The sequence below is a fragment of the Ovis aries genome, chromosome 1 (genome assembly GCF_016772045.2).
Source record: "Ovis aries strain OAR_USU_Benz2616 breed Rambouillet chromosome 1, ARS-UI_Ramb_v3.0, whole genome shotgun sequence".
NCBI classification, from domain to species: domain Eukaryota; kingdom Metazoa; phylum Chordata; class Mammalia; order Artiodactyla; family Bovidae; genus Ovis; species Ovis aries.
The window spans coordinates 113376048-113403235 of record NC_056054.1 but is presented as its reverse complement, the minus strand read 5'-3'; the positions used below and the strand labels follow the sequence as shown (position 1 = coordinate 113403235).

The window sequence follows — 27188 nt, the reverse complement described above, 5'->3', positions numbered from 1 at the left end:
AAATACTGGGTCTGCTGCTTACCAGTTAGGTGCCCACTGTAGGAAATGAGTAGTAGGGAGGATTGAGAAAAGATAAAAGGTAGAGAACATAGAGCAGTGTCTGAGGTATACCCTGGGTCCTCAGTAAATGCCTACACTGATTGTTCCCAGATGGATTCTGTGCTGTCAGTCTGCAGAGACCAGCTTCATGGACATGCCATTCCAAGCTGAAAAGAGGTCTTTGGTGTGACTGAGTAACTTGGTTTCCTAATGTAGAATGTCAAAGGATGAGTTTTTAGGCAATTGTTTTTCCCCTTAGTAAGACTGTAGTTTAAATATCTGGACACAATAAAGGAAACTTTTACTTAACCAGGTTGGGAATAAGAGTGGAAAAGAGCTCAATTGTTTCATCTAAATAGTAACAAGCCACGAAACCATGTCAGGCTTCCCTTGTCATTATTAATCACTTAACACTGCAGATTCATTTTGGGTCTTTTTTTTTTTTTCTCTCTTTCTACATACAGAACAAAACCAAACAAGTTTAAAAATTCTTTATTTGAATTTTAGACAAAGAACAAGTATTGCATTATAAAGACTTGCTTAAAAGCATATCATAGTCTGCTGTCATTGTTTCTTTATGTGTTGAAAACAAAACAAAACAAAAAATTTAAGGGAGAAAATGGTACATCTTTCCTCCACATTTTTACCCATTCTTAACTGAGCACAGATACAACCTTAGAAAGAAAGTCCTGGTGAAACGACATCTCTGACGCTCTCTATCGGGTTCTGATGGCCCCGCGGGAGAAGCGCTATCGGTCTCAGACTAACCATACTGCCAGTGTGATGACAAGTGACTAGCATCTCAGGCCAGTAGTACAGAGCAGTTTCCATCTAAAGTTCTATTCCCCCACCATCCCTCATGAAGACGACTGACCTAGAAGTGAGGGCTGAGTGTGAGTTAAAAGGGTCCAATATACATCTGTTGCGAAAGTCAACCCACCACACTGTCTGAGATGACCCTGCTGGGCAAGACGCCACGCCGCCTGGTGTGCTTGTTGACCAATGGTCAGCAACATCACTGGGGCAAGCAGCAAGAGAGTGTGCTGTCTGCTGACCTTGGAAACGATGAACTATGATTTATTTACTCCTTGGCTCTCTATTTAATATAATGAAAAGTCTTTTACTGTGCTAAGGCTCTAAGGCTTCAAGGTAGCAAACCACTATGTTGGGTATGGTGCCCACTATTTGACAGTGACTAGCCATGCCCTGATTCACACACAGGACAAGTTTCCTGATCAAGACACCTTTGTCATCCTTCTTTCCATAAGTTCTGACAGAAAACCTGACAGATACTAACACACAGATATTAGATTAACTGTGAAAAGTCCTAGTCTTGTCCAAAATAAAATTTATTTTAAGTTTAGTCATTAAAAATATAAGTTAACAGAATAGACTCTTTTTTCAGGTAAGAGAAAAGTGTTGTTGTTTTTTTTTTTTTAAATGTGCATAGTTCCATCTGGACTCTGGCAACATTTTGGGTGGTAGTCCAATGTTCTATTTCCTAGAAAATTAAAAATTAATCTCAACCTCTAGGGGTGAGGGGAAATAGGAATTGCTCCCTCCCAAATATTATTAGGTGTAAGAATAAAAATTTCTTGTACTTCATTTTATCTCTTTAAGCTTTATTCTGCTTTTAAGGTAAAAGTTATAATTAGTATTCATATTAGCAGCGAAGACCCTAATTTCTGTAAATTAAAATGACTCAAGACTAACAGAAGTAGCATTTGGCAAAGAATGAGGGGTCTGTAGAGGGTCAAAAATGTCTATCAATTTTGGCACTTAATCTTATTTGAGAGGTTAATTTGTATGAAAACGGCCAATAGGGTAGTATGCAAGGTCTCATTTGAAGCTGGGCCCTAGGACTCTGAGGAAGGAAGCTGAGCTGGCCCAGCAGTGTGCAGTGGAAAGAGGGCTTTCATGGTGGAAAATTCCCATGAGGTCAGACTGAAGGGGGCATGGACTCTAACTCTGGCTCTTCAGTAAAAGTGGTTACTTTTACTAGTTGACAGTGGAAGCTACTCTGAAACTTGGCAATGTGTTAGAAAGTCAAATATAATTACAAGTTTTTCTCTCTGATTGTCAAGTTTCACCACCTGAGGTTAGTAAAATAGTGAGAATCAGAAAATAGCACAAAAGCTGCAAACAGCTTGAGAGTTCTCCAGCTTTAATCACTCCAGATGCCACAGCAGCAGGGTCTTATCAGAGTGTCACTGCTGTGACTACTGGGGGTTCATTCCCCAGTAGGAGAGGCAGATTCAAGCCAGGAAAATTTAATCGGGACAGTGTCTCTTTAAAAATGCTAGAAAAATCAGTTTGAATCCCAAATTTCTTGTCTGTTTCTAAGTAGTGTTTATTCAGAACACTCAGGAATGACTCATGTAACATTGCTGCTTTCAAATACCTCTGTGTCTACTTCTTGCTAACAAGAGAAGGCAAAGCAATGCCAGCTTTGTTCTGAAGCCTGTAGTCATTTTTTTTTCCTTTTTTTAAATTAGAAGATGCTCTGAGCTTTCGTAATCACAGGGAATTTCTTACTTGTGAAACGACAAACACTACCCAATAACATAAACCACAAGGATGGCAAGCAATATATTTCTTTCAAGATGATCCTCTCACAAACCCTAACTTTAGAAAGAGACATTTCACACTATGGTCCTAATGGAGCTGTGTCCCTGTTCTGCTGAGTGAGTAAACCCCCCCGGGGAAGCAGCTCCTGACATCTGACTCAGTAGGTAGCACAAGGGAACATCTACTTCCATGAAGACTTAAAAAGTCGCAACCAGGTGGGAAAAACATACCCAGAAGTCTTCACCATCACTTCCCAAGAGAGTAGTACCAGTGCCCCAAAGGGCACAGCCATCTAGTAACAGGTGGACTTGACCTCTCCCTGACCCTATCTAATAGTCTCCCAAACTTGCAAAATACCACTTAAAGACTTAATAAATTAAAAAATTAAATAAATATACACCCACATATCTGCCATAATTCCTGGCTGCCATCCCCAAAAGGCAATCTCACCACAACAATTAAGGGAAAAAACAGCTTAATTTATTCATCAGGCACAGCAACTTTCCATTTCCTAAAGGACCTTGAGCTAGCGTACAGGCATTAAAATAAAAATACCATTATGCCCAGGGATTAGCAGTAGCCGCGACAGCAGTTTAAAAAATATAATATTTCTTTGTCCTTGTCAGTTGCCTTTCACTCATTTCCTGAAACTTTACCCTGAGGAAAATCCTGTTCCCACCTCTCAAAAAGATCAATTCCAGAATAGGTCATGACAAGGAGCAGAAAGGTCGGTGAGTGAAAGTAGGCAAGGCTCCCAGACTGCTTTTCATGGTCACTTCACAGGTACTCTTAATCCACACTTAACCCACCTGAAAGAGAGGCATTCAGGTGACACAACACGTAAGTCTTCAGTCTGGCCACTTGGTAAAATGAGCGCAGGAAAAGCTGGGAATGAAGGGGAAGAGTAAAAACGAATGCTAAAACCAAGAACTCCACGTGATGGTTCGCTCTTGCGTGATTCAGTGCAAAGGACAGGAAGGAAGTACCGTCTATAATCACTCCACGCACACTTGTATGTGTATCCACCGTAATGACTACCTCAGTTCCAGGGGAAGACTGGCAGCTTGGGAATGACCGTGTCGCCACTAACTACTAGCCATGGCAGCAGCCTCTTGTTTGGAATAATACACAGGACAGAATGGGAAGGATCAGGGCCGGGAGAAGACATTCCAGGAGAAGACTGGCCTGCAGCCTAAAGGTCTTCTAGGCGCTTGCCTTCTATTTCTTGGTGCCCAGTAGAAGGAAGAGTGGCCCCCTGGGGAAGTGGCTCTTGTCTAAAATTGCCCAGGACAGCCAAATCAGAGTGGAGTGCTGCCCTGATTTAAAACGGTTTGTGCATACAGAAAAGGAGGCTACTGACACTTCTCAAACTCCAGATTCCCGAGGAACAGAGCAACAGAGCCCCCTACTTCCCCTCACAAGAGTTAAACTGATTTCCTCCAAAAGCATCTAACTGACTTAGAGAAGCATCACTGCCCAGACAGAAGTGCTGGTGGGCGCGTCTTCAGAATCATTTAGGAACCATGCTAATTTCACAGGCAGAAAACTAACTGGCTACATATAAATCCTTGAGGAGTTGATATATTTTCTCTGTTCTTTTCTTGCAGGGAGGAAGAGACTGATACAGTGTGGAATGGAAGGGAAGAAATCTCACCAAAGCAAGTCAATTAGGATAAGAAGCGGTGTTTGCAGAATGCATTCTGCTGAGAAACTGAAAAGTTTCAGAGGAGGAGAGGGTCAAAGACCCATTTTTGGAGCTAAAGGTAGAAATCACAGAGGAGAAGAAAGTAAAGTACAAGTGAACAAAGTAAGATATTTTTCTGTTTTGTTTTTGCTTTAATAAGGGAGGACAAAAAAGAACTAAATTCCTTCACTGCCTTTTCACTGGAGAACTGAAAATTACTGCCATATTATGGGATGCACTCCACCAGTAGGAATCTAATTTGCCTGTCTGCATAGTCTTAAAGGAGTAAATACCTGTCAATGCTGAAGAGAAATAACTTCTGTTTGTTTAAATCTAAAGTCACCTACATGCTCCTTACCTGAACTGGGTATCATATTAATAGAAGGTGTGTAGTGTGTGGAGATTCACAATAAAGTGAAGGACTTGTTCTGTGGTCTCTGAGGATCTGAATCAGATAAGCAAAGACATAAATACTTATGTGCGCTAACTCTCAGTGGCCCATGGTCCTCAGAATAAATGGCTTTAATTAAACTGCAGTCTCATCAAACTTTCAGTGTTTTAAATATATGTATTAATGGAGCTATCTCCTCTTTCAAAAAGATGCCCCCCTCCTCGTCTCTTCCATTTCATTATCTCAAATTCACTACCCTCCCCGCCCAATACAGTTGTTCTCGTGCTGTTTCAGGTGTGAACCACAAATCCCAAGATAAACTTTGCCACTGGAGGATTTTTCCTTTTACCTAACACTCCAAAGGGTTTGCCTCTCTTGGGGATGCTTTTGGCTCTGCTAGTTCTGACATTTGCTTTCCAATAAGCATACATCCACAATTGGTTTGCATTAAGTTGATGAAAGATCTAATCAGTGGAAACATCTGTGTGCTGTTAAATGAAAGTATGGTACCTATAAGCGAAATAGCAGAGAGGGGAAGCGGGTCTTATTTGAAAGAATATGACAATTTAAACACAAAACAAATACAGAGGGAAAAGTAATTCAGAAAAGTACAAGGGAAAAAAAAAATCTCCACCAGGCAGCGGTGAAGAATGCAGGGCCACCTATGCCCCTGGAGAACTGCTGCTTGCCTTGTGCCTGAGCTTCAGTGCTCTGCAAGTGGATAGGCAGATGGTGAGAAATAGAGCAGCGTCGTTTTTTCCTCTTCTATCTCTTAAACTCTATCATGAGGCAGTTCTCTGCTTGCCACCGAGGCAAAAAGAAACATTTCTCTCACCCGCTCACCAGTCTGGCAGGGTCCCATTCTTAGTTTTCCAGTGTAGGCCCAGGGTACTATTGTAATGACTCAGGGATGGTGCTGACAACATGGGCTGCCTCTGGGGCTGCTGGAGGGGAACCAAAGAAGGTGTTGGTGTGATTCCTCTGCTGATCCCGGAGGTAAGGAGGAACTGACGAGCTTTTGATGTGGAGGATTCTGGTGTCCATCACCTGACAGTCAATCTGCATCATCACTTCGTAATCTTGCCCGTTGATCACATTCTCTGCAGAGAGGAATACACACAAGGAATAAATATTCAACAGAAGGTGAGATTCCGCAATAAGCGTCAATCCCAGGAAGACATCATGAACTCCAAGGTGTGAACTGTCAACACGCTTTCAAGGGTACAGAGAGAATTCATCAGTCACTAATCAGAGTTACAGGGCGGGGATGGGCTGTCCTCTCCTCAATTCTGGTTTCCAAACCACCTTCACTGACTCAGTAAGCGCTGGAGACACTGTCAGAATTAATACCGCAGGTTACCCATTCACAGACATCGTATATCTTGCATGCTTTCTATGCAGTGTATCACCATGACCGCAGCAACTGGAACAGGAGGAGATTCCAGATGCAGAGGGTGGGGAGTGGGTGTAGGGGGAAGAATACGTAAGTCCTCTCCTTCTCTTTTAACAGTGGGAAGAGTAATTTGTCAAATGGACCACCATATCAGGTGAATCGTAAGGGGGCGTTGGCCAAGACTGCTTGGTTCAGTAATATTTCTAATTTCATTAAGATATTCCCAACTATGCATTTAAGGGTTAGAAATTAGGAACATAAAAATACAGTGAAGGCTATAATAATTTATCCCCTGATTTGTAATTCTGGGTGGTTTTTTCCAACTTGTAGTCAATGAAACTTGGCATAAAACTGATGGAAGAATTATAAATAGATAACATCTTTCAAGTCCAGCTGAACAGTCACAGCAATACAGTCAGAAGAAGGCTGGAAAGTCAACGTGGCATCTCAGTTTGCATTTTCAACCATGAATCCAAAGCTGGGTGTGGGGATCAGGAAGAATGCTGGCGAAGGCCTAGTCCTACACTGCCTTTTCATGAAGATGATACACAGCCAACCAGTGAGTTTTAAATTAAACATTTGGCTTCTCTAGGACAAAGAATTGAATTTAAAAGTAGAATTCTTTCTATTTCATTATCTTTTTATTTTTTATTTAATTTTTACTACTACACCATGTATGCCAAGTATTATAAATCCAGAGGAAGAAAATCCAAAGTTTGACATTTGATCCTCAGATTCCATTTATGTTTGGGAAAACTGAACTATGGAGTTTGTCTCTCCAGGCAGGAAAAGATTTACAGGGATCACCTAATCCAGGGTATCTTAAAACAGGGTCTAATGCAAAGACTTCAGAGTCCATAAGTTTCCTGAAATTACATGTGAAGTTTTATTTGTGTGAGCATTTTTCTGGAGAGGGGGGTTACATCAGATTCTTAATGAGGTCTATCACCTCCTAAAGGTTAAAAACCATTAAATCTAATAAGCTATCAACTTTAAGTGCCTTGAGCAGATCATATATCCTATTTTAAAGCTAATGGAAGACATCATTCTTCCACTTTTATTGGCTGATTATTTCAATTTCTAAAATAGTCTCCACTGATGGTGAATTTCCCACTATAAGTCTTATAAGTCTCTTTGATTACGGTTAAAGCTAATTTCCTTCTTTCCCAGCCTTACTAGTGATGAAGAGCAGTCAGTTGCTGCTGGATATTAACTAACCCTACTTATTTTTTAAGACCATTGCTATGGAATTTTAACTCCAATTTTACAACTCCTGCTATTCTGTAATGGTTATCAAATCATTTACTTATCTTTAGAGAATTAAATCTGATTGCCTGTAAGTTAGCCAACGTTTCCCTATCCAGGTGTTTTCTTTTCTAAAAAGTAGGCAATGGAAGAAAGACAAGCTGCTAATGTATTTGGAGTTATTACGTTCAGAACATGTGATACGGTTCAGATTCCAAGGTACCGCACTAGTCATTTCCTTTTGGAACCATGGGCCCTCTCTTTTAGAAAAACTGAAAGATTGTATGTGTGTGTGCATGCGCACACACACACACACACACACACACACACACACACACACACACACGACCGAATAATGAAAAACACATGTAATAAGAGACATAATATACATTACTAATTTTTACTACTTTCCTGGATTGACTCAGAATCCAGATGACAGTTTAAGATCAAAACTAGCTTCTCTCATATAGCCCATACCACCTGCAGAAGTCATCAGAGCCCATGTGCCTGCTATGCTTTAAATTGATAACTGGAGTTCTTTAATATCTTAAATATTGGGAAGAGATGAAAAACCTGGTGATATGAGCTCAGATGCTTGGGGGAAAACTAAAGCTGTGTCATGATTCCAAAAACCTGGGAGTCCCTTGCCATGGCTGAAATGGCATCATTATTTTAAGCCGAACCAGGAGGCTCTGGAGAAGGCAATGGCACCCCACTCCAGTGCTCTTGCCTGGAAAATCCCATGGATGGAGGAGCCTGGTAGGCTGCAGTCCATGGGGTCGCTGAGGGTTGGACACGACTGAGCAACTTCACTTTCACTTTTCACTTTCATGCATTGGAGAAGGAAATGGCAACCCACTCCAGTGTTCTTGCCTGGAGAATCCCAGGGACAGGGAAGCCTGGTGGGCTGCCGTCTCTGGGGTTGCACAGAGTCGGACATGACTGAAGTGACTTAGCAGCAGTAGCAGCAGGAGGCTCAGGCTAGCTATGGTTCGGGAGGCTTTAAAATGGACTCTGTTCTTCACTCCTTTCTGAACTTTGAGGCCAAGGAAATGACCAGCAATACCAGAAGAAGACTCTACCAGATAGGATATGAATGTCTTAAACCGAATTTAGGAAGCCATTCTATATGACAAACTGCTAATTTAGGGTTTAAAGTGACATACCATTAGGATTCCCAAGTTACTCACAACCTCTAAAAAAATGAGTGGCTCTAGCAATTTCTTTTCTTTGGTCCACTATGTGGGACCCTATAAAAGAGTCCTTTGGGGGTTTCAGTACTGACCCCCTTGCATAATGAGTGGGGTGGTCTCAACATTACTGATGAGGTTCTAATTATTTTAACTAAAGGAGAACAGAATGGGAAACAGTTTATGATAACTTGTGGTCTGGTAGGCCCTTCCCCTGTGCTGTCAGGCACACAGTCTGCTTCCAGCAGCAACAGAGAGACTCTGAAACTCTGAAATTTGCGCCTCACTGTGAATAATACAAGGGGTCTACAGGTGGTGCAATGGTAAAGAATCTGCCTGCCAATGCAGGAGATGCAAGAGACCCAGGTTCGAGCCCTGGGTTGGGAAGATGCCCTGGAGAAGGGAAAGGCTACCCACTCCTGCTGCTGCTGCTGCTGAGTCACTTCAGTCGTGTCTGGCTCTGTGCAACCCCAGAGACGGCAGCCTACCAGGCTCCCCCGTCCCTGGGATTCTCCAGGCAAGAACACTGGAGTGGGTTGCTACTTCCTTCTCCAATGCATGAAAGTGAAAAGTGAAAGTGAAGTCGCTCAGTCGTGTCTGACCCTCAGCGACCCCATGGACTGCAGCCCTCCAGGATCCTCCGTCCATGGGATTTTCCAGGCAAGAGTACTGGAGTGGGGTGCCCTTGCCTTCTCCACTACCTACTCCAGTAGTCCAGTATTCTGGCCTGGAGAATTCCATGGACTGTATATACAGTCCATGGGGTCGCAAAGAGTCAGACATGTCTGAGTGACTTTCACTTCACACTTCCAGTATTCTTGCCTGGAGAATTCCATGGATGGAGGACCCTGGTGGGTTTACTGTCCATGGGGTCACAAAGAGTTGGACCTGATTGAGAACACACATATGTGAATAATATACACCAGAGTAGGTTCTAACTGGAGAGGTGAGACCTGAAGATTCTGGTGGCTCAGGGAAGAGGGAGAGGAAAAGCCTCTGAAGGAAAATCCAGACAGGATATGAGAGGCTGAGGATGGACTGCACACTCTCATTAAGGGCCAGGCTTCCATTATGAATGGGCAGCACCCCCAGAATAAGAGAAAACATAACAGTTCGTGGGCTTTCTGACAAGAGGGAACAAGGTAAATACTGGATTAGGGAGTTGTTAGAGCTGAGCGATTGCTAAAACATTTTTTGTGTACTTAATGAAAAAAGACAGTGACTATTTGGGGAAAATAGAACTGAAAGACACAGTATGGAGCACAGATGGTAAAGGTTCGCTTTCCCTCTTGTACTGGCTAGCACTTTTTTGGGTGCTGCACAAGTGATATAACTAATCTTATGTTCTGGGCCTTCTGGAGTCAACACAATGAGAAGAAACATTGACCTGAGTCAGGAAAAAGGTATAAAATATGAATACTTCAAGTTCAAAATTAATCAGGCAAACAAAAAGGAAGAGGTGATTGACTTGAAACATGAGCACCAGAAAGTGATTCTGAATACCCAGAAGGACTGGGAAAGCATGAAAAAAAGCTCCTGGACAGTGGAGGTGCAAAAACTCTAGGCAGTGTGAAATTCTGAACGCCTGTAAACACACAGTAACTGAATTAAGAATGGCCTGCCAAAAAAAAAAAAAAGAATGGCCTGCCAAGAGGCTGTTAGCTGGGAGATGACTAACATGTACATCAGAACCTTGACCATAAACAGAATTCAAATGCCTCAGAATTTTACAGAAAGCTTAACTCAAAAGCAAAACAAAACAAAACAAGGCTTCACCAGTGCTTTGTAAAGAAGTTATGTATGAGAAAACAGATTTCTATTCAGAATCAGACACTAATCCTAACAACAGGTAGCTTGCTCTGTGCAAGCTAGGCTGGTGACTGGCAGTAGGCTGTCGGTATCTGTGAATTCCGCGTGGTGTCAGGGGACATAGAAGGTAAATAAAAATACCCCCTTCCATGGATCACAAGAGATAACTTCATCCAAAACAAACAAACTGAAAAATCAGGAAAGAAACCCAAATGGGTAAGCAAGAGGAGACAAAGGGAATGGAAGGTGGGAACAGAATGAACAATAAAGTGGTAAAATATCACATATGTCCCGGTTGTGGCCATCCCAGGGAACCATGCATTGGGAAAAAATGAAAAAGCTCTTTCTACTCTTCTACCCAAATTCTCCATTCAACTTCTTTTAAAAAAAATTAACTTAATTGTAGGATAATTACTTTACAATATTGTGATGGTTTTTGCCATACATCAATATGAATCAGCCATAGGTATACATATGCCCCCTCTATCCTGAAGCCCCCCTCCCATCTCCCTCCCGACTCTATACCTCCAGGATGTCACAGAGCACCAGCTTTGGGTGCCTTGCCTCATACATCAAACTCACACTGGCTATCTATTTCATATATGGTAGTGTGTATGTTTCAATGTTATTCCAGTTTCAAGAACTTCTTCTAAGAACCTTCTATGAAAACTCCAATATTGACCTTTTCCTTTATAACCAATATATAAATGTTCCATGTCACTGAATATGTTAAAATACTCATAGAAAGGAGGTTTGGCTCTTTTAAAAAATGTCTGGCATTTTTGAAGGTAGCAGGAGGGGATCACTGGTAGAGCTAGAACCTTTCCCTCATCAGAGGGGAAGAAGGCCGAGTGAGTAACTAACAGTCCTACTGCAGATGGGCCCCCCAGGTGACACCAGTGGTAAAGAAGCTGACTGCTAATGCAGGAGACACAAGAGACGCGGGTTTGATCTCTGGGTGGGGAAGATCCCCTGGAGGAGGGCGTGGCGGCCCACTCCATTTCTCTTGTCTGGAGAATCCCCTTGGACAGAGGAGCCTGCCGGGCTACAGTCATGGGGTCGCAGAGTTGGACACGACTCAAGTGACTTAGCAGGCAGGCATACTGCAGATGGAAACACAGAATACACTTCTGACTTGACTCTTTCCAGAGACATAAGGAAGAACACCTTCAGGAGCAAAGAGCGCCCAGTAACTACGATTGTCTGCCTTTTGCTGTTTCTCTGACAGTGGAGAGATTTCAGGCTGTGAGTGTCCAAGGGCAGGGAGGGACAGTGGGAGGGGCTTTATACATTTAACTATAAGACAAACCAGAATTTGTTAAAACATTTTAAAAATACATGTGTGCTTATTTATTTTTTATTGATGTATAGTGGGTTTGCTCTATTACATAAATTTCAATTGTATGACATAATGATTCAGTATTTTTATAAATTATATTCCATTTAAAGTTATAAAATATTGGCTATATTCTCTATGCTTGTAGCTTATTTTATACATAGTCGTTTCTACTTCTTTATTCCCTAACTTACCTTGTTTCTCCCCACTGGAAACCACTGCTTTGTTCTCCATATCTGGTAGTCTGTTTCTGTTTTACTATATTCAGTTTTTTATTTTTTTAGATTCCACATATAAGTGATAACATACAGTATTTGTCTTTCTCTGTCTGATTAATTTCACTAAGCCTAAAAAGGTCCATCTAGTCAAGGCTATAGTTTTTCCAGTGGTCATGTATGGATGTGAGAGTTGGACTGTGAAGAAAGCTGAATGCTGAAGAATGGATGCTTTTGAACTGTGGTGTTGGAGAAGACTCTTGAGAATCCCTTGGACTGCAAGGAGATCCAACCAGTCCATTCTGAAGGAGATCAGCCCTGGGATTTCTTTGGAGGGAATGATGCTAAAGCTGAAACTCCAATACTTTGGCCACCTCATGCAAAGAGCTGATTCATTGGAAAAGACCCTGATGCTGGGAGGGATTGCGGGCAGGAGGAGAAGGGGACGACAGAGGATGAGATGGCTGGATGGCATCACCAACTCGATGGACATGGGTTTGGGTGAACTCTGGGAGTTGGTGATGGACAGGGAGGCCTGGCGTGCTGCGATTCATGGGGTCGCAAAGAGTCGGACACGACTGAGTGACTGAACTGAACTGAATACTCTTCAGGTCCATCTGTGTTGCTGCAAATGGCAACATTTCACTCTTTTTTATGGCTGAGTAGTCCTCTGTTGCAGCTATATATACACCACATTTTCTTTATGCATTCATCTGCTGATGGACACCTAGAGTGCCTTCATATCTTGACTACTGTAAATAATGCTCTCATGAACACTGAGGTGCATGTGTTCTTTTGAATTAATGTTTTCATTTTCTTCAGATATATACTCAGAAGGGGAATTGCTAGATCATATGGTAGTTTTAGTTTTAGTTTCTTGAGGACACTCCATATTGTTTTCCATAGTGGCTGCACCAATTTACATTCCCGCCAACAGTGTATAGGGTTTGCTTTTCTCCACATCCTCTCCAACAGTTGTTATTTGTGGTCTTTTTGATGACAATCATTTTGATAGATGTGAGGTGATATCTCACTGAGGTTTTGATTTGCATTTCTCTAATAATCAGTGATGCTGAGCATTTTTTTTTCATGTGCTTGTTGGGCATCTGTATGAATGTCTATTCAGGTCCTCTGCATTTTTTTATTTGGGCTTATTTTATTTGGGCTGTTTGCTTTTTCAACATTGAATTGTTATGAGCTGTTTATATATATTTTGGATAGTAACCCCTTACTGGTCATATCACTGCAAATATTTTCTCCCATTCTCCTGATTTGTCCCAAAATGGTTGTCTTCATTTTGTTGATGGTTTCCTTTGTTATGCAAAAGCTTTTAAGTTTAATTAGGTCCTATTTATTTACTTCTGCTTTTATTTCCTTTGCTTTAGGAGACAGATTCCTAAAAAATAGTGCTACAATTTTTGTCAAAGAGTGTTCTGCCTATGTTTTCTTCTAGGAGTTTCTATGGTTTCCAGTCTTACATTTAGGTTTTTAATCCATTTTGAGTTTATTTTTATATGCAGTACTAGAGAACGTTCTCCTTTAATTATTTTACATGTAACTGTGCAATTTTCCCAGCACCACTTGATGAAGACACTGTCTTTTCTCCATTGTATATTCTTGCCTCTCTTGTCATAGATTAATTGGCCATAAATGTGTGGATTTGTTTCTGGACTCTCTATTCTGTCCCACTGATCTATGTGTCTATATACAGAACCATACTGTTTTGATGACTGTAGCTTTGTAGTATAGTCTGAAGTCAGGAAGTGTGATGCCTCCAACTTTGTTCTTTCTTCTCAAGTTGCTTTGACTATTTGAGGTCTTTGGTGGTTCCACGTAAAATTTTTAGAATTGTTTGTTCTAGTCCTGTGAAAAATGTCATAGCTATTTTGATAGTGCAATAAATCTGTAGATTGCTTTGGGTAATATGGTCATTTTAACAAGATTAATTCTTCCAATTCTTGAACATTGAATGTCTTTACATTTATCTGTACTGTCTTCAATTTCTTTCATCAATAACTTATAGTTTTCAGAGTACAGGTCTTTTAACCTCCTTGGTTTAAATTTGTTGCTAGGAATTTTATTGTTTTTGATGCAAATGTAGATAGGACTGTTTTCTTGAAGTCTCTTGATAGTTCATTATTAGTATATAGGGAAATAAAATATTTCTTTAATTAATCTTGTATCCTGTAACTGACTGAACTCATTTATTAGTTTTTTGGTAGAGATTTCAGGGCTTTCTACATACAGTATCATGTCACAGTAGTGAGAGTTTTACTTCTTCCCATCCAATTTGTATGCCTTTTATTTCTTGTCTGATTAATATGGCTAGAACTTCTAACACCGTGTTAAATAGAAGTGGTGAGAGTTGGCATCCTTACATTATTCCTGAGTTTACAGGAAAGACTTTCAGCTTTTCTTGTTGAATATATTAACTATGGGTTTGTCATAAACGGCCTTTATTATGTTTAGGTATGTTCCCAATATATTCACTGTGATGAGAGCTTTTATCATGAATGGATATTGAATTTTGTCAAATGCTTCTGCATCTGTTAAGATAATCATGTGATTTTTAGCCTTCATTTTGTTAATGTGATGTACCACATTAATCAATTTACAGATATTGAGCCATCCTTCCATCCCTGGAAGAAATCCCACTTGCTCATGGTATATGATCCTTTTTACATATTATTGAATTTGGTTTGCTAATACTTTGTTGTAGATTTTTGCATTTATAGTCATCAGAAATGTTGGCCTGTGATTTTTTTTTTTCATAATATCTTTCATAGTATCTGATTTTGGTGTCAGGGTAATGGAGGCCTCACAGAATGAATCTGGATGTGTTCTCTCCTCTTCAGTTTTTTAGAATAGTTTGAGCAGAGGTATGAATAAAATTTGTTAAATATTCCATGATTGCTATATTTCTGAACAATGGAGAGACAGATGAGAAAGAACTTACCTAGTTAGAAGATCTATAATAATTTCATTTTTAAAATGTATGGGCCTACAATAATGTACATAAAACCCACCAACCTTTAAGGAAGACATGTAGTGGTCATGATGATTGAAGGGAACTACTAGAATTTAATGGGCAGGGGTCAGGAGGCTGAACAGTCTGCCTGTTGAGCACAAGAACAGTCCCTTGCAAAACTGTCCTATATCTCATACAATATTTGTGTAGGCTAAAGAAACCTATTACTATATTAATAAACTCACTGCTTTATATTTAAATATAAAGCATTTTTACATGGGTTTTTATATATACTAAAATCAAGGAATAAACTACTGAATAATTTATTTAATAACATTTAGTGCTTTGGTTTGCCAGACATTGTTCATCTAATACTCAAAACAACCTCCTAATTCAGGCATTATTATTCTCATTTTATAGATGAGAAAACTGGAGCATAGAACTGTCATGCAACTAGCTATACAACAAGGAAATGGCAGAGCAGGAAGTTCAAACACAGTCAGAGTGTCTTTAGAATACATTCTTACAAACTACTCCACTATGTTGGGACTTTTTTTTTTTTTTTTAACGTAACTGAGATTTGTTTATCATCATTTCAGGAAAGCACATAACTTAATGGCAAGTATACCCTTAGTATCTGGTCACTATCAGGAAACTCTAGTATCAGTTTGCATTTGTAGCTGTTGCATTCCCAGTCATAATATGTACTGGTTGAACCACCTGACTTGTTCACTGTGTATTCTAATGCAATATAAGCATTATATTTATAATGCTTGAACATTATATATATTTATCCATTCAACAAATATTTACTGCATTCCTACCACGTGCCAGGCACTGAGGACACAGAAGTGAACAAAACAGCAAAAACAAAACAAAAAAACACCTTATTCTCATAGTTTAACCCTTATAAAAGGTGAAAGTGAGGCTGGAGACAGAAAATAAATAAGTATAAGGAATGTTGAATAAGTGGTACAAGTAGAAGCAAAGCACCGAAGGCGGTCAGGGAGTGCGGGTGGCGGTGTGAGGAGTGGCTTGCAGTTTAGATGTGGTGCCGGTGGAGCTTCACTGAGAGGGCAACTTCTGAATAAGGACCTCAGGAGGTGAGGAGTGAGCCACGCAGCTATCAAGGGAGAAGTCAAGCAATACATGTCTGAGATTCCATGACATTTTAGTGGAGAGAACAGGCAAGCAGTAGGAAATAGGGGTGAGGACTGACTGGCAGGAGAAAACAGGGTTAGAACTGTAATTATGGAGTTTATTTGCAGACAAGACAGATGGAGTCCTGAAACCAAATGGTACTCTTGGGGAAAAAAGATGGGAACATGTGTGTTAAAAAGGATGGGCATGAACCCAGAGAATGGGAGAAAATAATTCCTTCATTTGCAAATAATCTTCAAAATATACAAACAGCCCATGCAGCTCAATAAAAAAAACAACAACCAACCTAATAAAAAAAGAGCTGGAAAATCTAAATAGGCATTTCTCCAAAGATATACTGATGGCTACAAAGCACATGAAAAGATGCTCCAACATCACCTATTATTGGTGAAATACAAATCAGAACTACAATGAGGTATCACCTCACACCAATCAGAGTGGCCATCATCAAAAAATCTGCAAACAATAAACGCTAGAGAGAGTGTGGAGAAAAGGGAACCATCCTACATTGTTGGTGGGAATGTAAATTGGTATAACCACTATGGAGGACAGTACGGAGGTTCCTTTTCAACCTAATCCCAAAGAGAGGCAATGCCAAAGAATGTTCATACTACCACACAATTGTACTCTTCTCACATGCTAGCAAAGTAATGTTCAACATTCTCCAAGCTAGGCTTCAACAGTGTGTGAACTGAGAACTTCCAGATGTTCAAGTTGGATTTAGAAAAGGCAGAGGAAAAAGAGATCAAATTGCCAGTATCAGTTAGATTGTAGAGAAAGCAAGAAAATTCCAGAAAAACATCTACTTCTGCTTCATTGACTACACTAAAGCCTTTGAAGGTGTGTGGATCACAACAAACTGTGGGACTACCAGAGCACCTTACTTACCTCTTGAGAAATGTGCATGCAGGTCAAGAAGCAACAGTTATAACCGGACATGGAACAAGACTGGTTCCAAATCGGGAAAGGAGTACGTCAAGGCTGGATACTGTCACCCTGCTTATTTAACTTATATGCCGAGTACATCATATAAAATGCCAGGCTGGATGAAGCACAAGCTGGAATCAAGACTGGTGGAAAAAATATCAATAACCTCAGATATACAGATGGACACCACCCTTATGGGAGAAAGTGAAGAGGAATTAAAGAGCTTCTTGATGAAAGTAAAAGAGGAGAGTGAAAGAGCTGGCTTAAAACTCAATATTCAAAAAATGAAGATTATGGCAGCCAGTCCCATCACTTCATGGCAAATAGATGGGGAAACAATGGAAACAGTGACAGACTTTATTTTCTTGGACTCCAAAATCAATGCAGATGGTGACTGCAGCCATGAAATTAAAAGACGCTTGCTTCTTGGAAGAAAAGGTATGACCAACCTAGACAGCATATTAAAAAGCAGAGACATTAGTTTATTGACAGAGGTCTGTATATTCAAAGTTATGGTTTTTTCAGTAGTCACGTATGGATGTGAGAGTTGGACCATAAAGAAGGCTGAGTGCTGAAGAAGTGATGCTTTTGAAGCATGGTGTTGGAGAAGACTCTTGAGAGTCCCTTGGACAGCAAGGAGATCCAGCCAATCCATCCTAAAGGAAATCAGTCCTGAATATTCATTGGAAGGACTGATGCTGAAGCTGAAGCTCCAATACTTTGGCCAACTGAGGTGAAGAACTGACTCATTTGAAAAGACCCTGATGCTGGGAAAGACTGAAGGCAGAAGGAAAAGGGGATGACAGAGGATGAGATAGCTGGATGGCATCACCGACTCGATGGACATGAGTTTGAGCAAGCTCTGGGAGTTGGTGACAGACAGGGAAGCCTTGCGTGCTGCCGTCCAGGCATGCTGGGTTGCAAAGAGTCAGACACGACTGAGCGACTGAACTGAACTTAAAAAACGAAATATAGAACTACTATATGATCCAGCAATCCCACTCCTTGGCATGTATCTGGAGAAAACTGTAGTATGATAAGTTACATGCATTCTGATGTTTACTGCTGCACAGTTTACCATAGCCAAGACATAACTAAAGAAGGTGTGGTACATATGTACAATAGGATAGCACTCAGCTGCAAAAAAGAACAAAATAATGTCATTTGCAGCAACACAGATGGACTTAGAGACTGTTATACTGAGTGAAGAAGTCAGACAAAGACAGACAAATATCATATGATATGGCTTATATGTGGAATGTGAAAAAAAAAAAAAAGGTACAAATGAACTAACTTATAAAACAGAAATAGAGTCCCTTGTAGAAAGCAAACTTGTTACCAGGGGGGAAAGGGGAGAGGACAGATAAACTGGGAGACTGACATACACACACTTCTATATATAAAATGAAAGTGAAATTGTAGTTGCTCAGTTGTGTCCGACTGTTTGCGACCCCATGGACTGTAACCCGCCAGGTTCTTCTGTCCATGGGATTCTCCAGGCAAGAATACTGGAGGGGGTTGCCATTCCCCTCTCCAGGGGATCTTCCTGACCCAGGGATCAAACCCAGGTCTGCCACACTGCAGGTAGATTCTTTACCATCTGAGCCAGAAGGGAAGCCCCCATATATAAAATAGCTACTGCACAGCCCAGGGAACTCTACTCAATACTCTGTAACATCCTTTATGGGAATAGAACCTGAAAAAAAAAGAGTAGATATACGTGTAACTGATTCATTTTGCTGTATACCTGAAACTAACACAGCATTGTAAATCAATTATACTTCAATAAAATTTTTTTAAAAAGAATGATGAACATGAAGGAAAAGAGTAGATCTGTGGTTTTATCTGATCACCAAGAATACTTTCAACTGAGAAACCAAACTCAGTTTGTAATCTTCATTCATTCATTCAACAAATGTTTACATGCTAACTATAGGCCAGGCATGGTTACAGACTTTTAAAAGCATTCAGATCCTATTTTCTGTATCCAAATTAAACAGAGGGAGAATTTTCTAAAGGAAAATGGGTCACCAAACTGTCCACCAACATTTACTAAGTGCCTTAAACTGTAAGGAATTACATAAGAAAATGAGGTTTCTCCCTTTATGCAGCTTACAGGAGTGTTTCAAAAGCAACAAAATCACATTTAAAATATTGGTGAAACATCAAACAAGTGCATTTCCTCAGAAAAGCCTTTCTTCTTACTACCAAAACTCAAGTAGCATCCTCAAATCACATCAGTTATTTTCCTTCATAGCACTTATCACAACCTATAATTAAACACTGGCTTATTTACTTGTTTATGAATATATGCCTCCCCTACTAGATCATCAACTCCATAAACTCAAAGAGTATGTCTGTTCATTCACCGCTACATATCTGGAATTAGCAACATCTCTTTCCAGCAGACAATGAAAAATACAGAACATGGTTAAGAAGGCTGTCCTTCATACTTGCTAGTTATGTCATCAGGTAATTCTTTGCCCTATGAAAGTTCCATCATTCTTGACTCCAACTTGAGAAAGTGTCATCCTAGAATACTTCCAGAAATGGTAGCAACAAAGAATTTCTAACATCCTCAAACACAAAAATAATCCTATTAAGACCTCTGAAACACAGCCAAAGTCACTTTTCTTCAACCTCAAGTTTATCTTCTCAATTCATAACCACCAACAATGACTCCTTTAAAGGTGACCAGATGAAATTTATCCCCTGGGAAATTTACAGAAAAGTTTAAGCTGTACATGGTCACGTTCCTACCTTTTCTCAAGTTCAGCTCCTTCAGGGCTTTTGATACTTTGCTGGAATGATTTCAGGAAATCTGACTATAATTGTTCAGATTCCATAACAATTGTTCATAATTCCAAAACAATTCCATAGTTGTTCAAAGACTAATGGTATTAGTTTTGCTTTACCCTGGATTTGCCTAGTCTCTGCCTGAAAATGCTGCCCACATATGTGAGAGGTTTTTTCCATCAGATCATAAAAAGAGTTACATTTCATTGATCTTCAACAGCCCCTGACAGATCATTAAATGGATATGACAAAATTACTCATTTTGCTTCAAACTGGATTTCTAGACTACCAAACGGAAATCTGATTATGTAATTTCAATTAGCCTGAAAAACTGAGAACAAGTGAACTTCAATATGAGTGGCAACAAAGGGACCCATGAGAACACTGGGTTGGGGTTAAAATTCATTCTGAAAGCTGAATGAACTAGACATAGGAGCTGATTTGTTGCCCTAAGACGCAGTTCGGAGTTCTAGCCTGGGACCTGGGCCTAATTCTAGCGATGACCAATGTTATTGCTTCAAATAATTAAATTGCTTGGCATCAAGTACTAGAAAAGTGTTTCATGGTATCACAATCTGCAATTTGAGACCCATAAGAACAGAACCAATGTTCAAAGGGACTTCCTTATAAAACCAGAACACTTGGAAGAACTACCCCACAGGCAGATTAAGAACCAAACCTCTGCAATTACTAACATTGGGTCAAAGAGCACTCTTTCTTCTGAAAAACTGTGGCTCCATGCTGCTGCTAAGTCACTTCAGTCATGTCCGACTCTGTGCAACCCCATAGACGGCAGCCTACTAGGCTCCCCCGTCCCTGGGATTCTCCAGGCAAGAGTACTGGAATGGGTTGCCGTTTCCTTCTCCAATGCATGAAAGTGAAAAGTGAAAATGAAGTTGCTTAGTTGTGTCTGACCCTTAGCGACCCCATGGACTGCAGCCTTCCAGGCTCCTCCGTCCAGGGGTTTTCCAGGCAAGAGTACTGGAGTGGGATGCCATTGCCTTCTCCCAATAATTGCATTCAAATTAAAATGTTAATCACAGCACTGTTTATAATAGCCAGCACATGGAAGCAACCTAGATGTCCATCAGCAGATGAATGGATAAGAAAGCTGTGGTACATATACACAATGGAGTATTACTCAGCCATTAAAAAGAATACATTTGAATCAGTTCTAATGAGGTGGATGAAACTGGAGCCTATTATACAGAGTGAAGTAAGCCAGAAAGAAAAACACCAATATAGTATACTAATGCATATATATGGAATTTAGAAAGATGGTAATGATAACCCTCTATACGAGACAGCAAAAGAGATACAGATGTATAGAATGGACTTTTAGACTCTGTGGGAGAGGGAGAGGGTGGGATGATTTGGGAGAATGGCATTGAAACATGTATACTATCAGGTAAGAAACGAATCGCCAGTCTATGTTCGATACAGGATACAGGATGCTTGGGGCTGGTGCGCGGGTATGATCCAGAGAGATGATATGGGGTGGGAGGTGGGAGGGGGGTTCAGGATTGGGAACTCATGTACACCCGTGGCTGATTCATGTCAATGTATGGCAAAACCAATACAGTATTGTAAAGCAAAACAAAGTAAAAATTAAAAAAAAAATAAAAAATAAAATTAATACATGGGAATTATATATTCTTCTCAGAGCATCAAAATGGCTTTCTCTGTAATATTTCTGCCCATTGTGTTGGGCAGGCTCAGCTTCTACAAGGAATCATTAAATCAGAATTACAGAACATGAAGGAACCTGAGGCCTGATATTGTCATATTGCTCTCAGCCTAGTAAAAAGTCTAGCATATGTTTTATTCATAAAATGGAATCTTAAAATATTTTGGAAATGACAGTCACCCAATATCAGGTACATGCCGGAAAACACATTCACATTCTAGAAACAACTGCCAACAGGTTAAAATGCATGAAACCTGACATGGTATTGTAACTGTAGACTAAAAACCAACTAAGTGAAATATATATATATATATATATATATATATACACACATACATATACACACACACACAGACACACATATATATATAACCAGAAAGTGGTTTGTGTAACACGGAAGGCTGCCATTCTTCATATTCTTTCAATAGGAAGAAGTGTCTTTTCCTTTCCACACCTGCTCAGATATAAAGCCTGCTTAATGTCACAGAACAGGTGAGGGGCCCTGTAAACTTTGAAGGCTTCTCAGATACACCCACTTCTGAAGTCCATTTAACTTAGACAGCTCTTAGGAGGAGTCACAGTAGAAAGTCAGCTCCCTGAGGACAATGAATTTTTATCCATTTCTCACTGCTGAATCCCCAGTGCTTGGCACACAGAAGGTACTCAATAGGCATTTTAAAATAAATGAATGAATGAGGCTTTGATTGTGTGGAAGTGTTCCCATAGGACGCTGACTTACAGAGGGTGCTGGAAGTATTCTCCTCTACCACATTCACAGAACTGAGCTCAACAAGAATGAGAGTAAGGCAGCTTCCTCAGGAGGGACACGCTCTTCTGTGGGTTCAGTTTTTAACTAGAGAATTCCCCCCTCTCTCAAAAAAGGGGCAGGAGCGGAGGTGAGAGAGAGGTGGAGACCAGGTTCAGAGGTCAATGTCCACCAGGTTATTTGCCGTTCTGGGTCTCACTTTCTACACTGCAATGTCTGCAGTTCTCAGTCTGCAGGAAACTGTGTTGCTTTTCAACTACATAATGTTCTGAAAAGCCTAGAACTCCCCAGTTTTCTGTGTTTACTCCCCACTGTTACAACTGATAGTTCTGTAGGCTTACATAAGCAAACCCCAGGAAACAGGGCTTCTTAAAGGTGTCTGCATTTATAAATAGCTCTACTGCTCTGTTTAAGCGCTGTAACATGCAGTCCTGCCTCCAGGCAAGTTTCATTAACAATGTGTGTGCATGCGTGCGTGCATGAGTATGTGTTCAGTCATATCCAACTCTTTGTGACCCCATGGACTGTAGCCTGTCAGGCTCCTCTGTCGTTGGTTTCCCAGGCAAGAATCCTGGAGTGGCTTGTCATTTCCTACTCCAGGGGGTCTTCCTGACCCAGGAAGCCAAACAGCATTTTGGAAAAATTTAAAGTGAATTAACTATAAAATGCTCTGATCAATAAATGTCATGTGATTTGCTGAGCAAACAATGAGAACGGGGTGTGAAGGTTAATCCTCAGGTGAAGTCCAGTAAGCTTCCTGCTCTCATTTTTTTTTCACAAACTAAACTCACAAAAGCAGAGGGTGCTTGTTTTTTTTTTTTTTTTTTTAAAGATAAGACCTGCTACATAAAAAATGATAAATACTGGATTAAAAATGGGTACAATTTAGTACATGTCACATTCCAGTGTTCTACTCAGCTATGAAGATGACAAACCCTGCTGAAAACCTAAAAACTTAAGCCTGCTCCATCCCCCAAGGCCCATGTGGAATGTATGCCACATACACTCTGAGAATAGCTTCAAGACCAATTTCCCAGAGACTCCTGGTATCAACTATGATACTCAAACCAGAAAGAGATTTTTTGATCAAGGATGTCATTTTGATTTTTTGAACTCAGAGAATTTCTCATGCTCTCTCATGGAACAGGGCCTAATTAGCGTCACTGCTACAGTCGAAGCATGATCTTCTTAGAGGATCTTTAGTTGTCTCACAGCAGTGCAACATCATGGACACAGGCTCCTCCTCACACTCCAGTCTGTTAAAGACTCTTCGGGTTTGCAGTCAGGTATCCTGTTCTGTCTCATGTAAATACTTGGGTAGGAGAACAGAAAATGTGCTCATGAAAGCTGGTGGCTGTGCCTTCAGTGGATCCAGCATGGTGTCAGGGCAGGCACTGCTTTCAGCTGAAATGTCTAGCCAAATCCCTGATCATCCACAGAACTAGCAAATGATTACACGACACAGTTCCTATTGGTAAGTAGTTTGCAATCAAGTTGGCAGATAAAATACACAGAGGAAGAAAACACTAATATCAGTTCAGAAGGAAGATATTCTAAAATTACTGAAAAAATACAGCAATTTGCTTGTATGCAATAGAAATTAACAATGATAAGCTTATTAGGATCCTATCTGTAGTTCTGTTATGACAGACAATTATACTTTCTCTTAGTGAAAAGTCATGTAAGAATAAATATAGCAGTGGTTGGTTGGTGTTTTGGAAACTGCCATGACCTGTGAAATCCAAACGCTGGCTGGTATGGTGACAGGCGTAATGGTTATAATAAATTAACTTCAGTTCAAGCAAAGAACTTAATACAGTTGCCTCTAAGTGCAGCTATAAAAGTGCTTGAGGATAAGGAGAAAGAAGAGATTAATTCTTTCTGGAGAAAATGGAAATTCAGTAAGAGAAAGGTGACTTAGGAGGCTGATGTTTTATTGTCTCAGGGTTTTTTTGGCTGTGTGGCATGTGGGGTTCTCACTGGGAGTGCAGATTCTTAACCACTGAATCACTAGGGAAGTCCCTGATGTTTTTGTTTTATTTTATTTCCAAATAAAAGTTTTGGTTTGATTACTGATCAAATCCCAAATTGAGTAATTAGCTTACCATTCTTACTTTCTCAAACTTGTTCTACCTTGTCATGGGTCATGGCAGGCTCACTTAGTCACAAACCATTGTGCAAACAGTACAACAGGACTAGGGTCACAAAACTTACTCAAGTTGCACATTTAAGACCTGATATTTGTCAAGGAGCTTGGAGAGCTGCCTTCTGCTCATAAGGATATGCACAGCACCTCCAAATAACTAGACTCCCTCCACAGAGAGAATTTTTACGAAAGAAACTGAGATATATTGCAAAACAACTGCCTTTCACCTTCTTTGCCAAAACCGTTGTACAGAGTTGGACAGCCACCCACCTGATTCTCCAGTGCACTGTTTGTATCTGGCTGCCTGGGGCACATCCTATCCTTAACTCAGACAGCAACAGCGCAGAGCCATGCAGCAGACTTGCTACCTTTCCTGACCTGTAGATCACTGATTTAGTTCCCTGGTCTAAAACAGCCTTGCCTTCTGGTCTGTTTGTCCCTTTGGTGACTGGTAGACTCTCCCTGTGGCAGAGGCTGCATGAGAGACTGGCATGCTTGCCAATCCTGTAATGGGACACAGGGAGGTGATAAGACCTAGGTTTATGCAGCTCTACACCTGTTCTCATTACTCCTGCTACGTGGGGACAGTGCCGAGGAAGGACTGGTCTGTGTCCCCTATGATATAGTAACTGATGAAATAATTGTTTTAAAAGTGCAAATTACCTAAAAAGTATTCTTAATAAACTAGGTTTTATGTTATAAGATCACTTACAACTTCTTGTGGATTTTGGGCTCACTCAGCTCCAAACTGAAAAAGCATGGAATGTGGATCAGATCAGGCTCAGTTTAAACTCTGACACTGCTGGGCCACAGTATTTTCTGGGGAAAACCACTTTACCTTTTTGATCTTCCATTTTCTGGTTTCTTTTTCATGCACTGAATATTTACTGAGTGCTTTCTATGTGCCGAGCCTGTTCTAGGTGCTGGAGCTAAGAAGTGAACAAAACAGACCAAAGCATCACAGCATTTCCTCACAGTGTATCTATCCATTCTAGTGTGCAGGAGGAGGCCGATGATAAACAGTTCAGTTCAGTTGAGTTCAGTCGCTCAGTTGTGTCCGACTCTGTGACACCATGAACCGCAGCACGCCAGGCCTCCCTGTCCATCACCAACTCCAGAGTTTACCCAAACCAACGTCCGTCGAGTTGGTGATGCCATCCAGCTACCTCATCCTCTGTCGTCCCCTTCTCTTCTCGCTTTCAATGTTTCCCAGCATCAGGGTCTTATCCAATGAATCAGCTCTTCGCATGAGGTGGCCAATGTACTGGAGCCTCAATTCAACATCAGTCCTTCCAAGAACAGCCAGGACTGATCTCCTTTAGGATGGACTGGCTGGATCTCCTTGCAGTCCAATGGACTCTCAAGAGTCTTCTCCAACACCACAGTTCAAAAGCATCAATTCTTCGGCGCTCAGCTTTCTTCACAGTCCAACTCTCACATCCATCCATGACTACTGGAAAAACCATAGCCTTGACTAGATGGACCTTTGTTGACAAAGTAATGTCTCTGCTTTTTCATATGATGTCTAGGTTGGTCATAACTTTCCTTCCAAGGAGTAAGTGTCTTTTAATTTCATGGCTGCAATCACCATCTGCAGCGATTCTGGAGCCCCCCAAAATAAAGTCAGCTACTGTTTCCACTGTTTCCCATCTATTTCCCATGAAGTGATGGGACCGGATGCCATGATCTTCGTTTTCTGAATGTTGAGCTTTAAGCCAACTTTTTCACTCTCCACTTTCCCTTTTATCAAGAGGCTCTTTAGTTCCTCTTCACTTTCTGCCATAAGGGTGGTGTCATCTGCATATCTGAGGTTATTGATGTTTCTCCCGGCAATCCTGATTCCAGCTTGTGCTTCTTCCAGCTAAGTGTTTCTCATGATGTATTCTGCATATAAGTTAAATAAGCAGGGTGACAATATACAGCCTTAAATAAGCAGGGTGACAATATACAGCCTTGACGTACTCCTTTTCCTATTTGGAACCACTCTGTTGTTCACGTCTACTTCTAACTGTCACTTCCTGACCTGCATACAGATTTCTCAGGAGGCAGGTCAGGTGGTTTGATAATCCCATCTCTTTCAGAATTTTCCATAGTTTGTGGTGATCCACACAGTCAAAGGCTTTGGCATAGTCAATGAAGCAGATGTTTTTCTGGAACTCTCTTCCTTTTCCATGATCCAGCGGATGTTAGCAATTTGATCTCTGGTTCCTTTGCCTTTTCTAAAATCCAGCTTGAACATCTGGAAGTTCATGGTTCACGTATTGCTGAAGCCCGGCTTGGAGAATTTTGAGCATTACTTTACTAGCGTGTGAAATGAGTGCAATTGTGCGGTAGTTTGAGCATTCTTTGGCTTTGCCTTTCTTTGGGATTGGAATGAAAACTGACCTTCTCCAGTCCTGTGGTCCCTGCTGAGTTTTCCAAATTTGCTGGTATATTGAGTGCAACACTTTCACAGCATCATCTTTCAGGATTTGAAATAGCTCAACTGGAACTCCATCACCTCCACTAGCTTTGTTCGTAGCCATGCTTTCTAAGGCCCACTTGACTTCACATTCCAGGATGTCTGGCTCTAGGTGAGTGATCACATCATCATGATTATCTGGGTCGTGAAGATCTTTTTTGCATGTTTCTTCTGTGTATTCTTGCCATCTCTTCTTAATATCTTGTACTCCTGTTAGGTCCATACCATTTCTGCCCTTTATTGAGCCCATCTTTGCATGAAATGTTCCCTTGGTATCTCTAATTTTCTTGAAGAGATAGCTAGTCTTTCCCATTCTATTGTTTTCCTCTCTTTCTTTGTATTGATCACTGAGGAAGGCTTTCTTATCTCTCCTTGCTATTCTTTGGAACTCTGTATTCAAATGGGT

The 27188-nt window shown here is 40.7% G+C and overlaps 1 protein-coding gene across 3 annotated transcripts in view; it reads right to left on the bottom strand.

Annotated features, from left to right (window-relative positions):
* Nucleotides 1-515: 515 nt before the first annotated feature.
* Nucleotides 516-27188, bottom strand: part of ATF6 (activating transcription factor 6) — a 248398-nt gene continuing 221725 nt past the window's right edge. For 2 of the 3 annotated variants that reach the window (XM_042256929.1, XM_060415542.1), the window contains one exon: nt 516-5782. In XM_042256929.1, the coding sequence (XP_042112863.1) occupies nt 5574-5782 (209 nt within the window). In that variant the 3' untranslated portion in view covers nt 516-5573. The remainder of the gene's footprint in view (nt 5783-27188) is intronic. The other variant, XM_060415543.1, reaches the window with a different exon arrangement.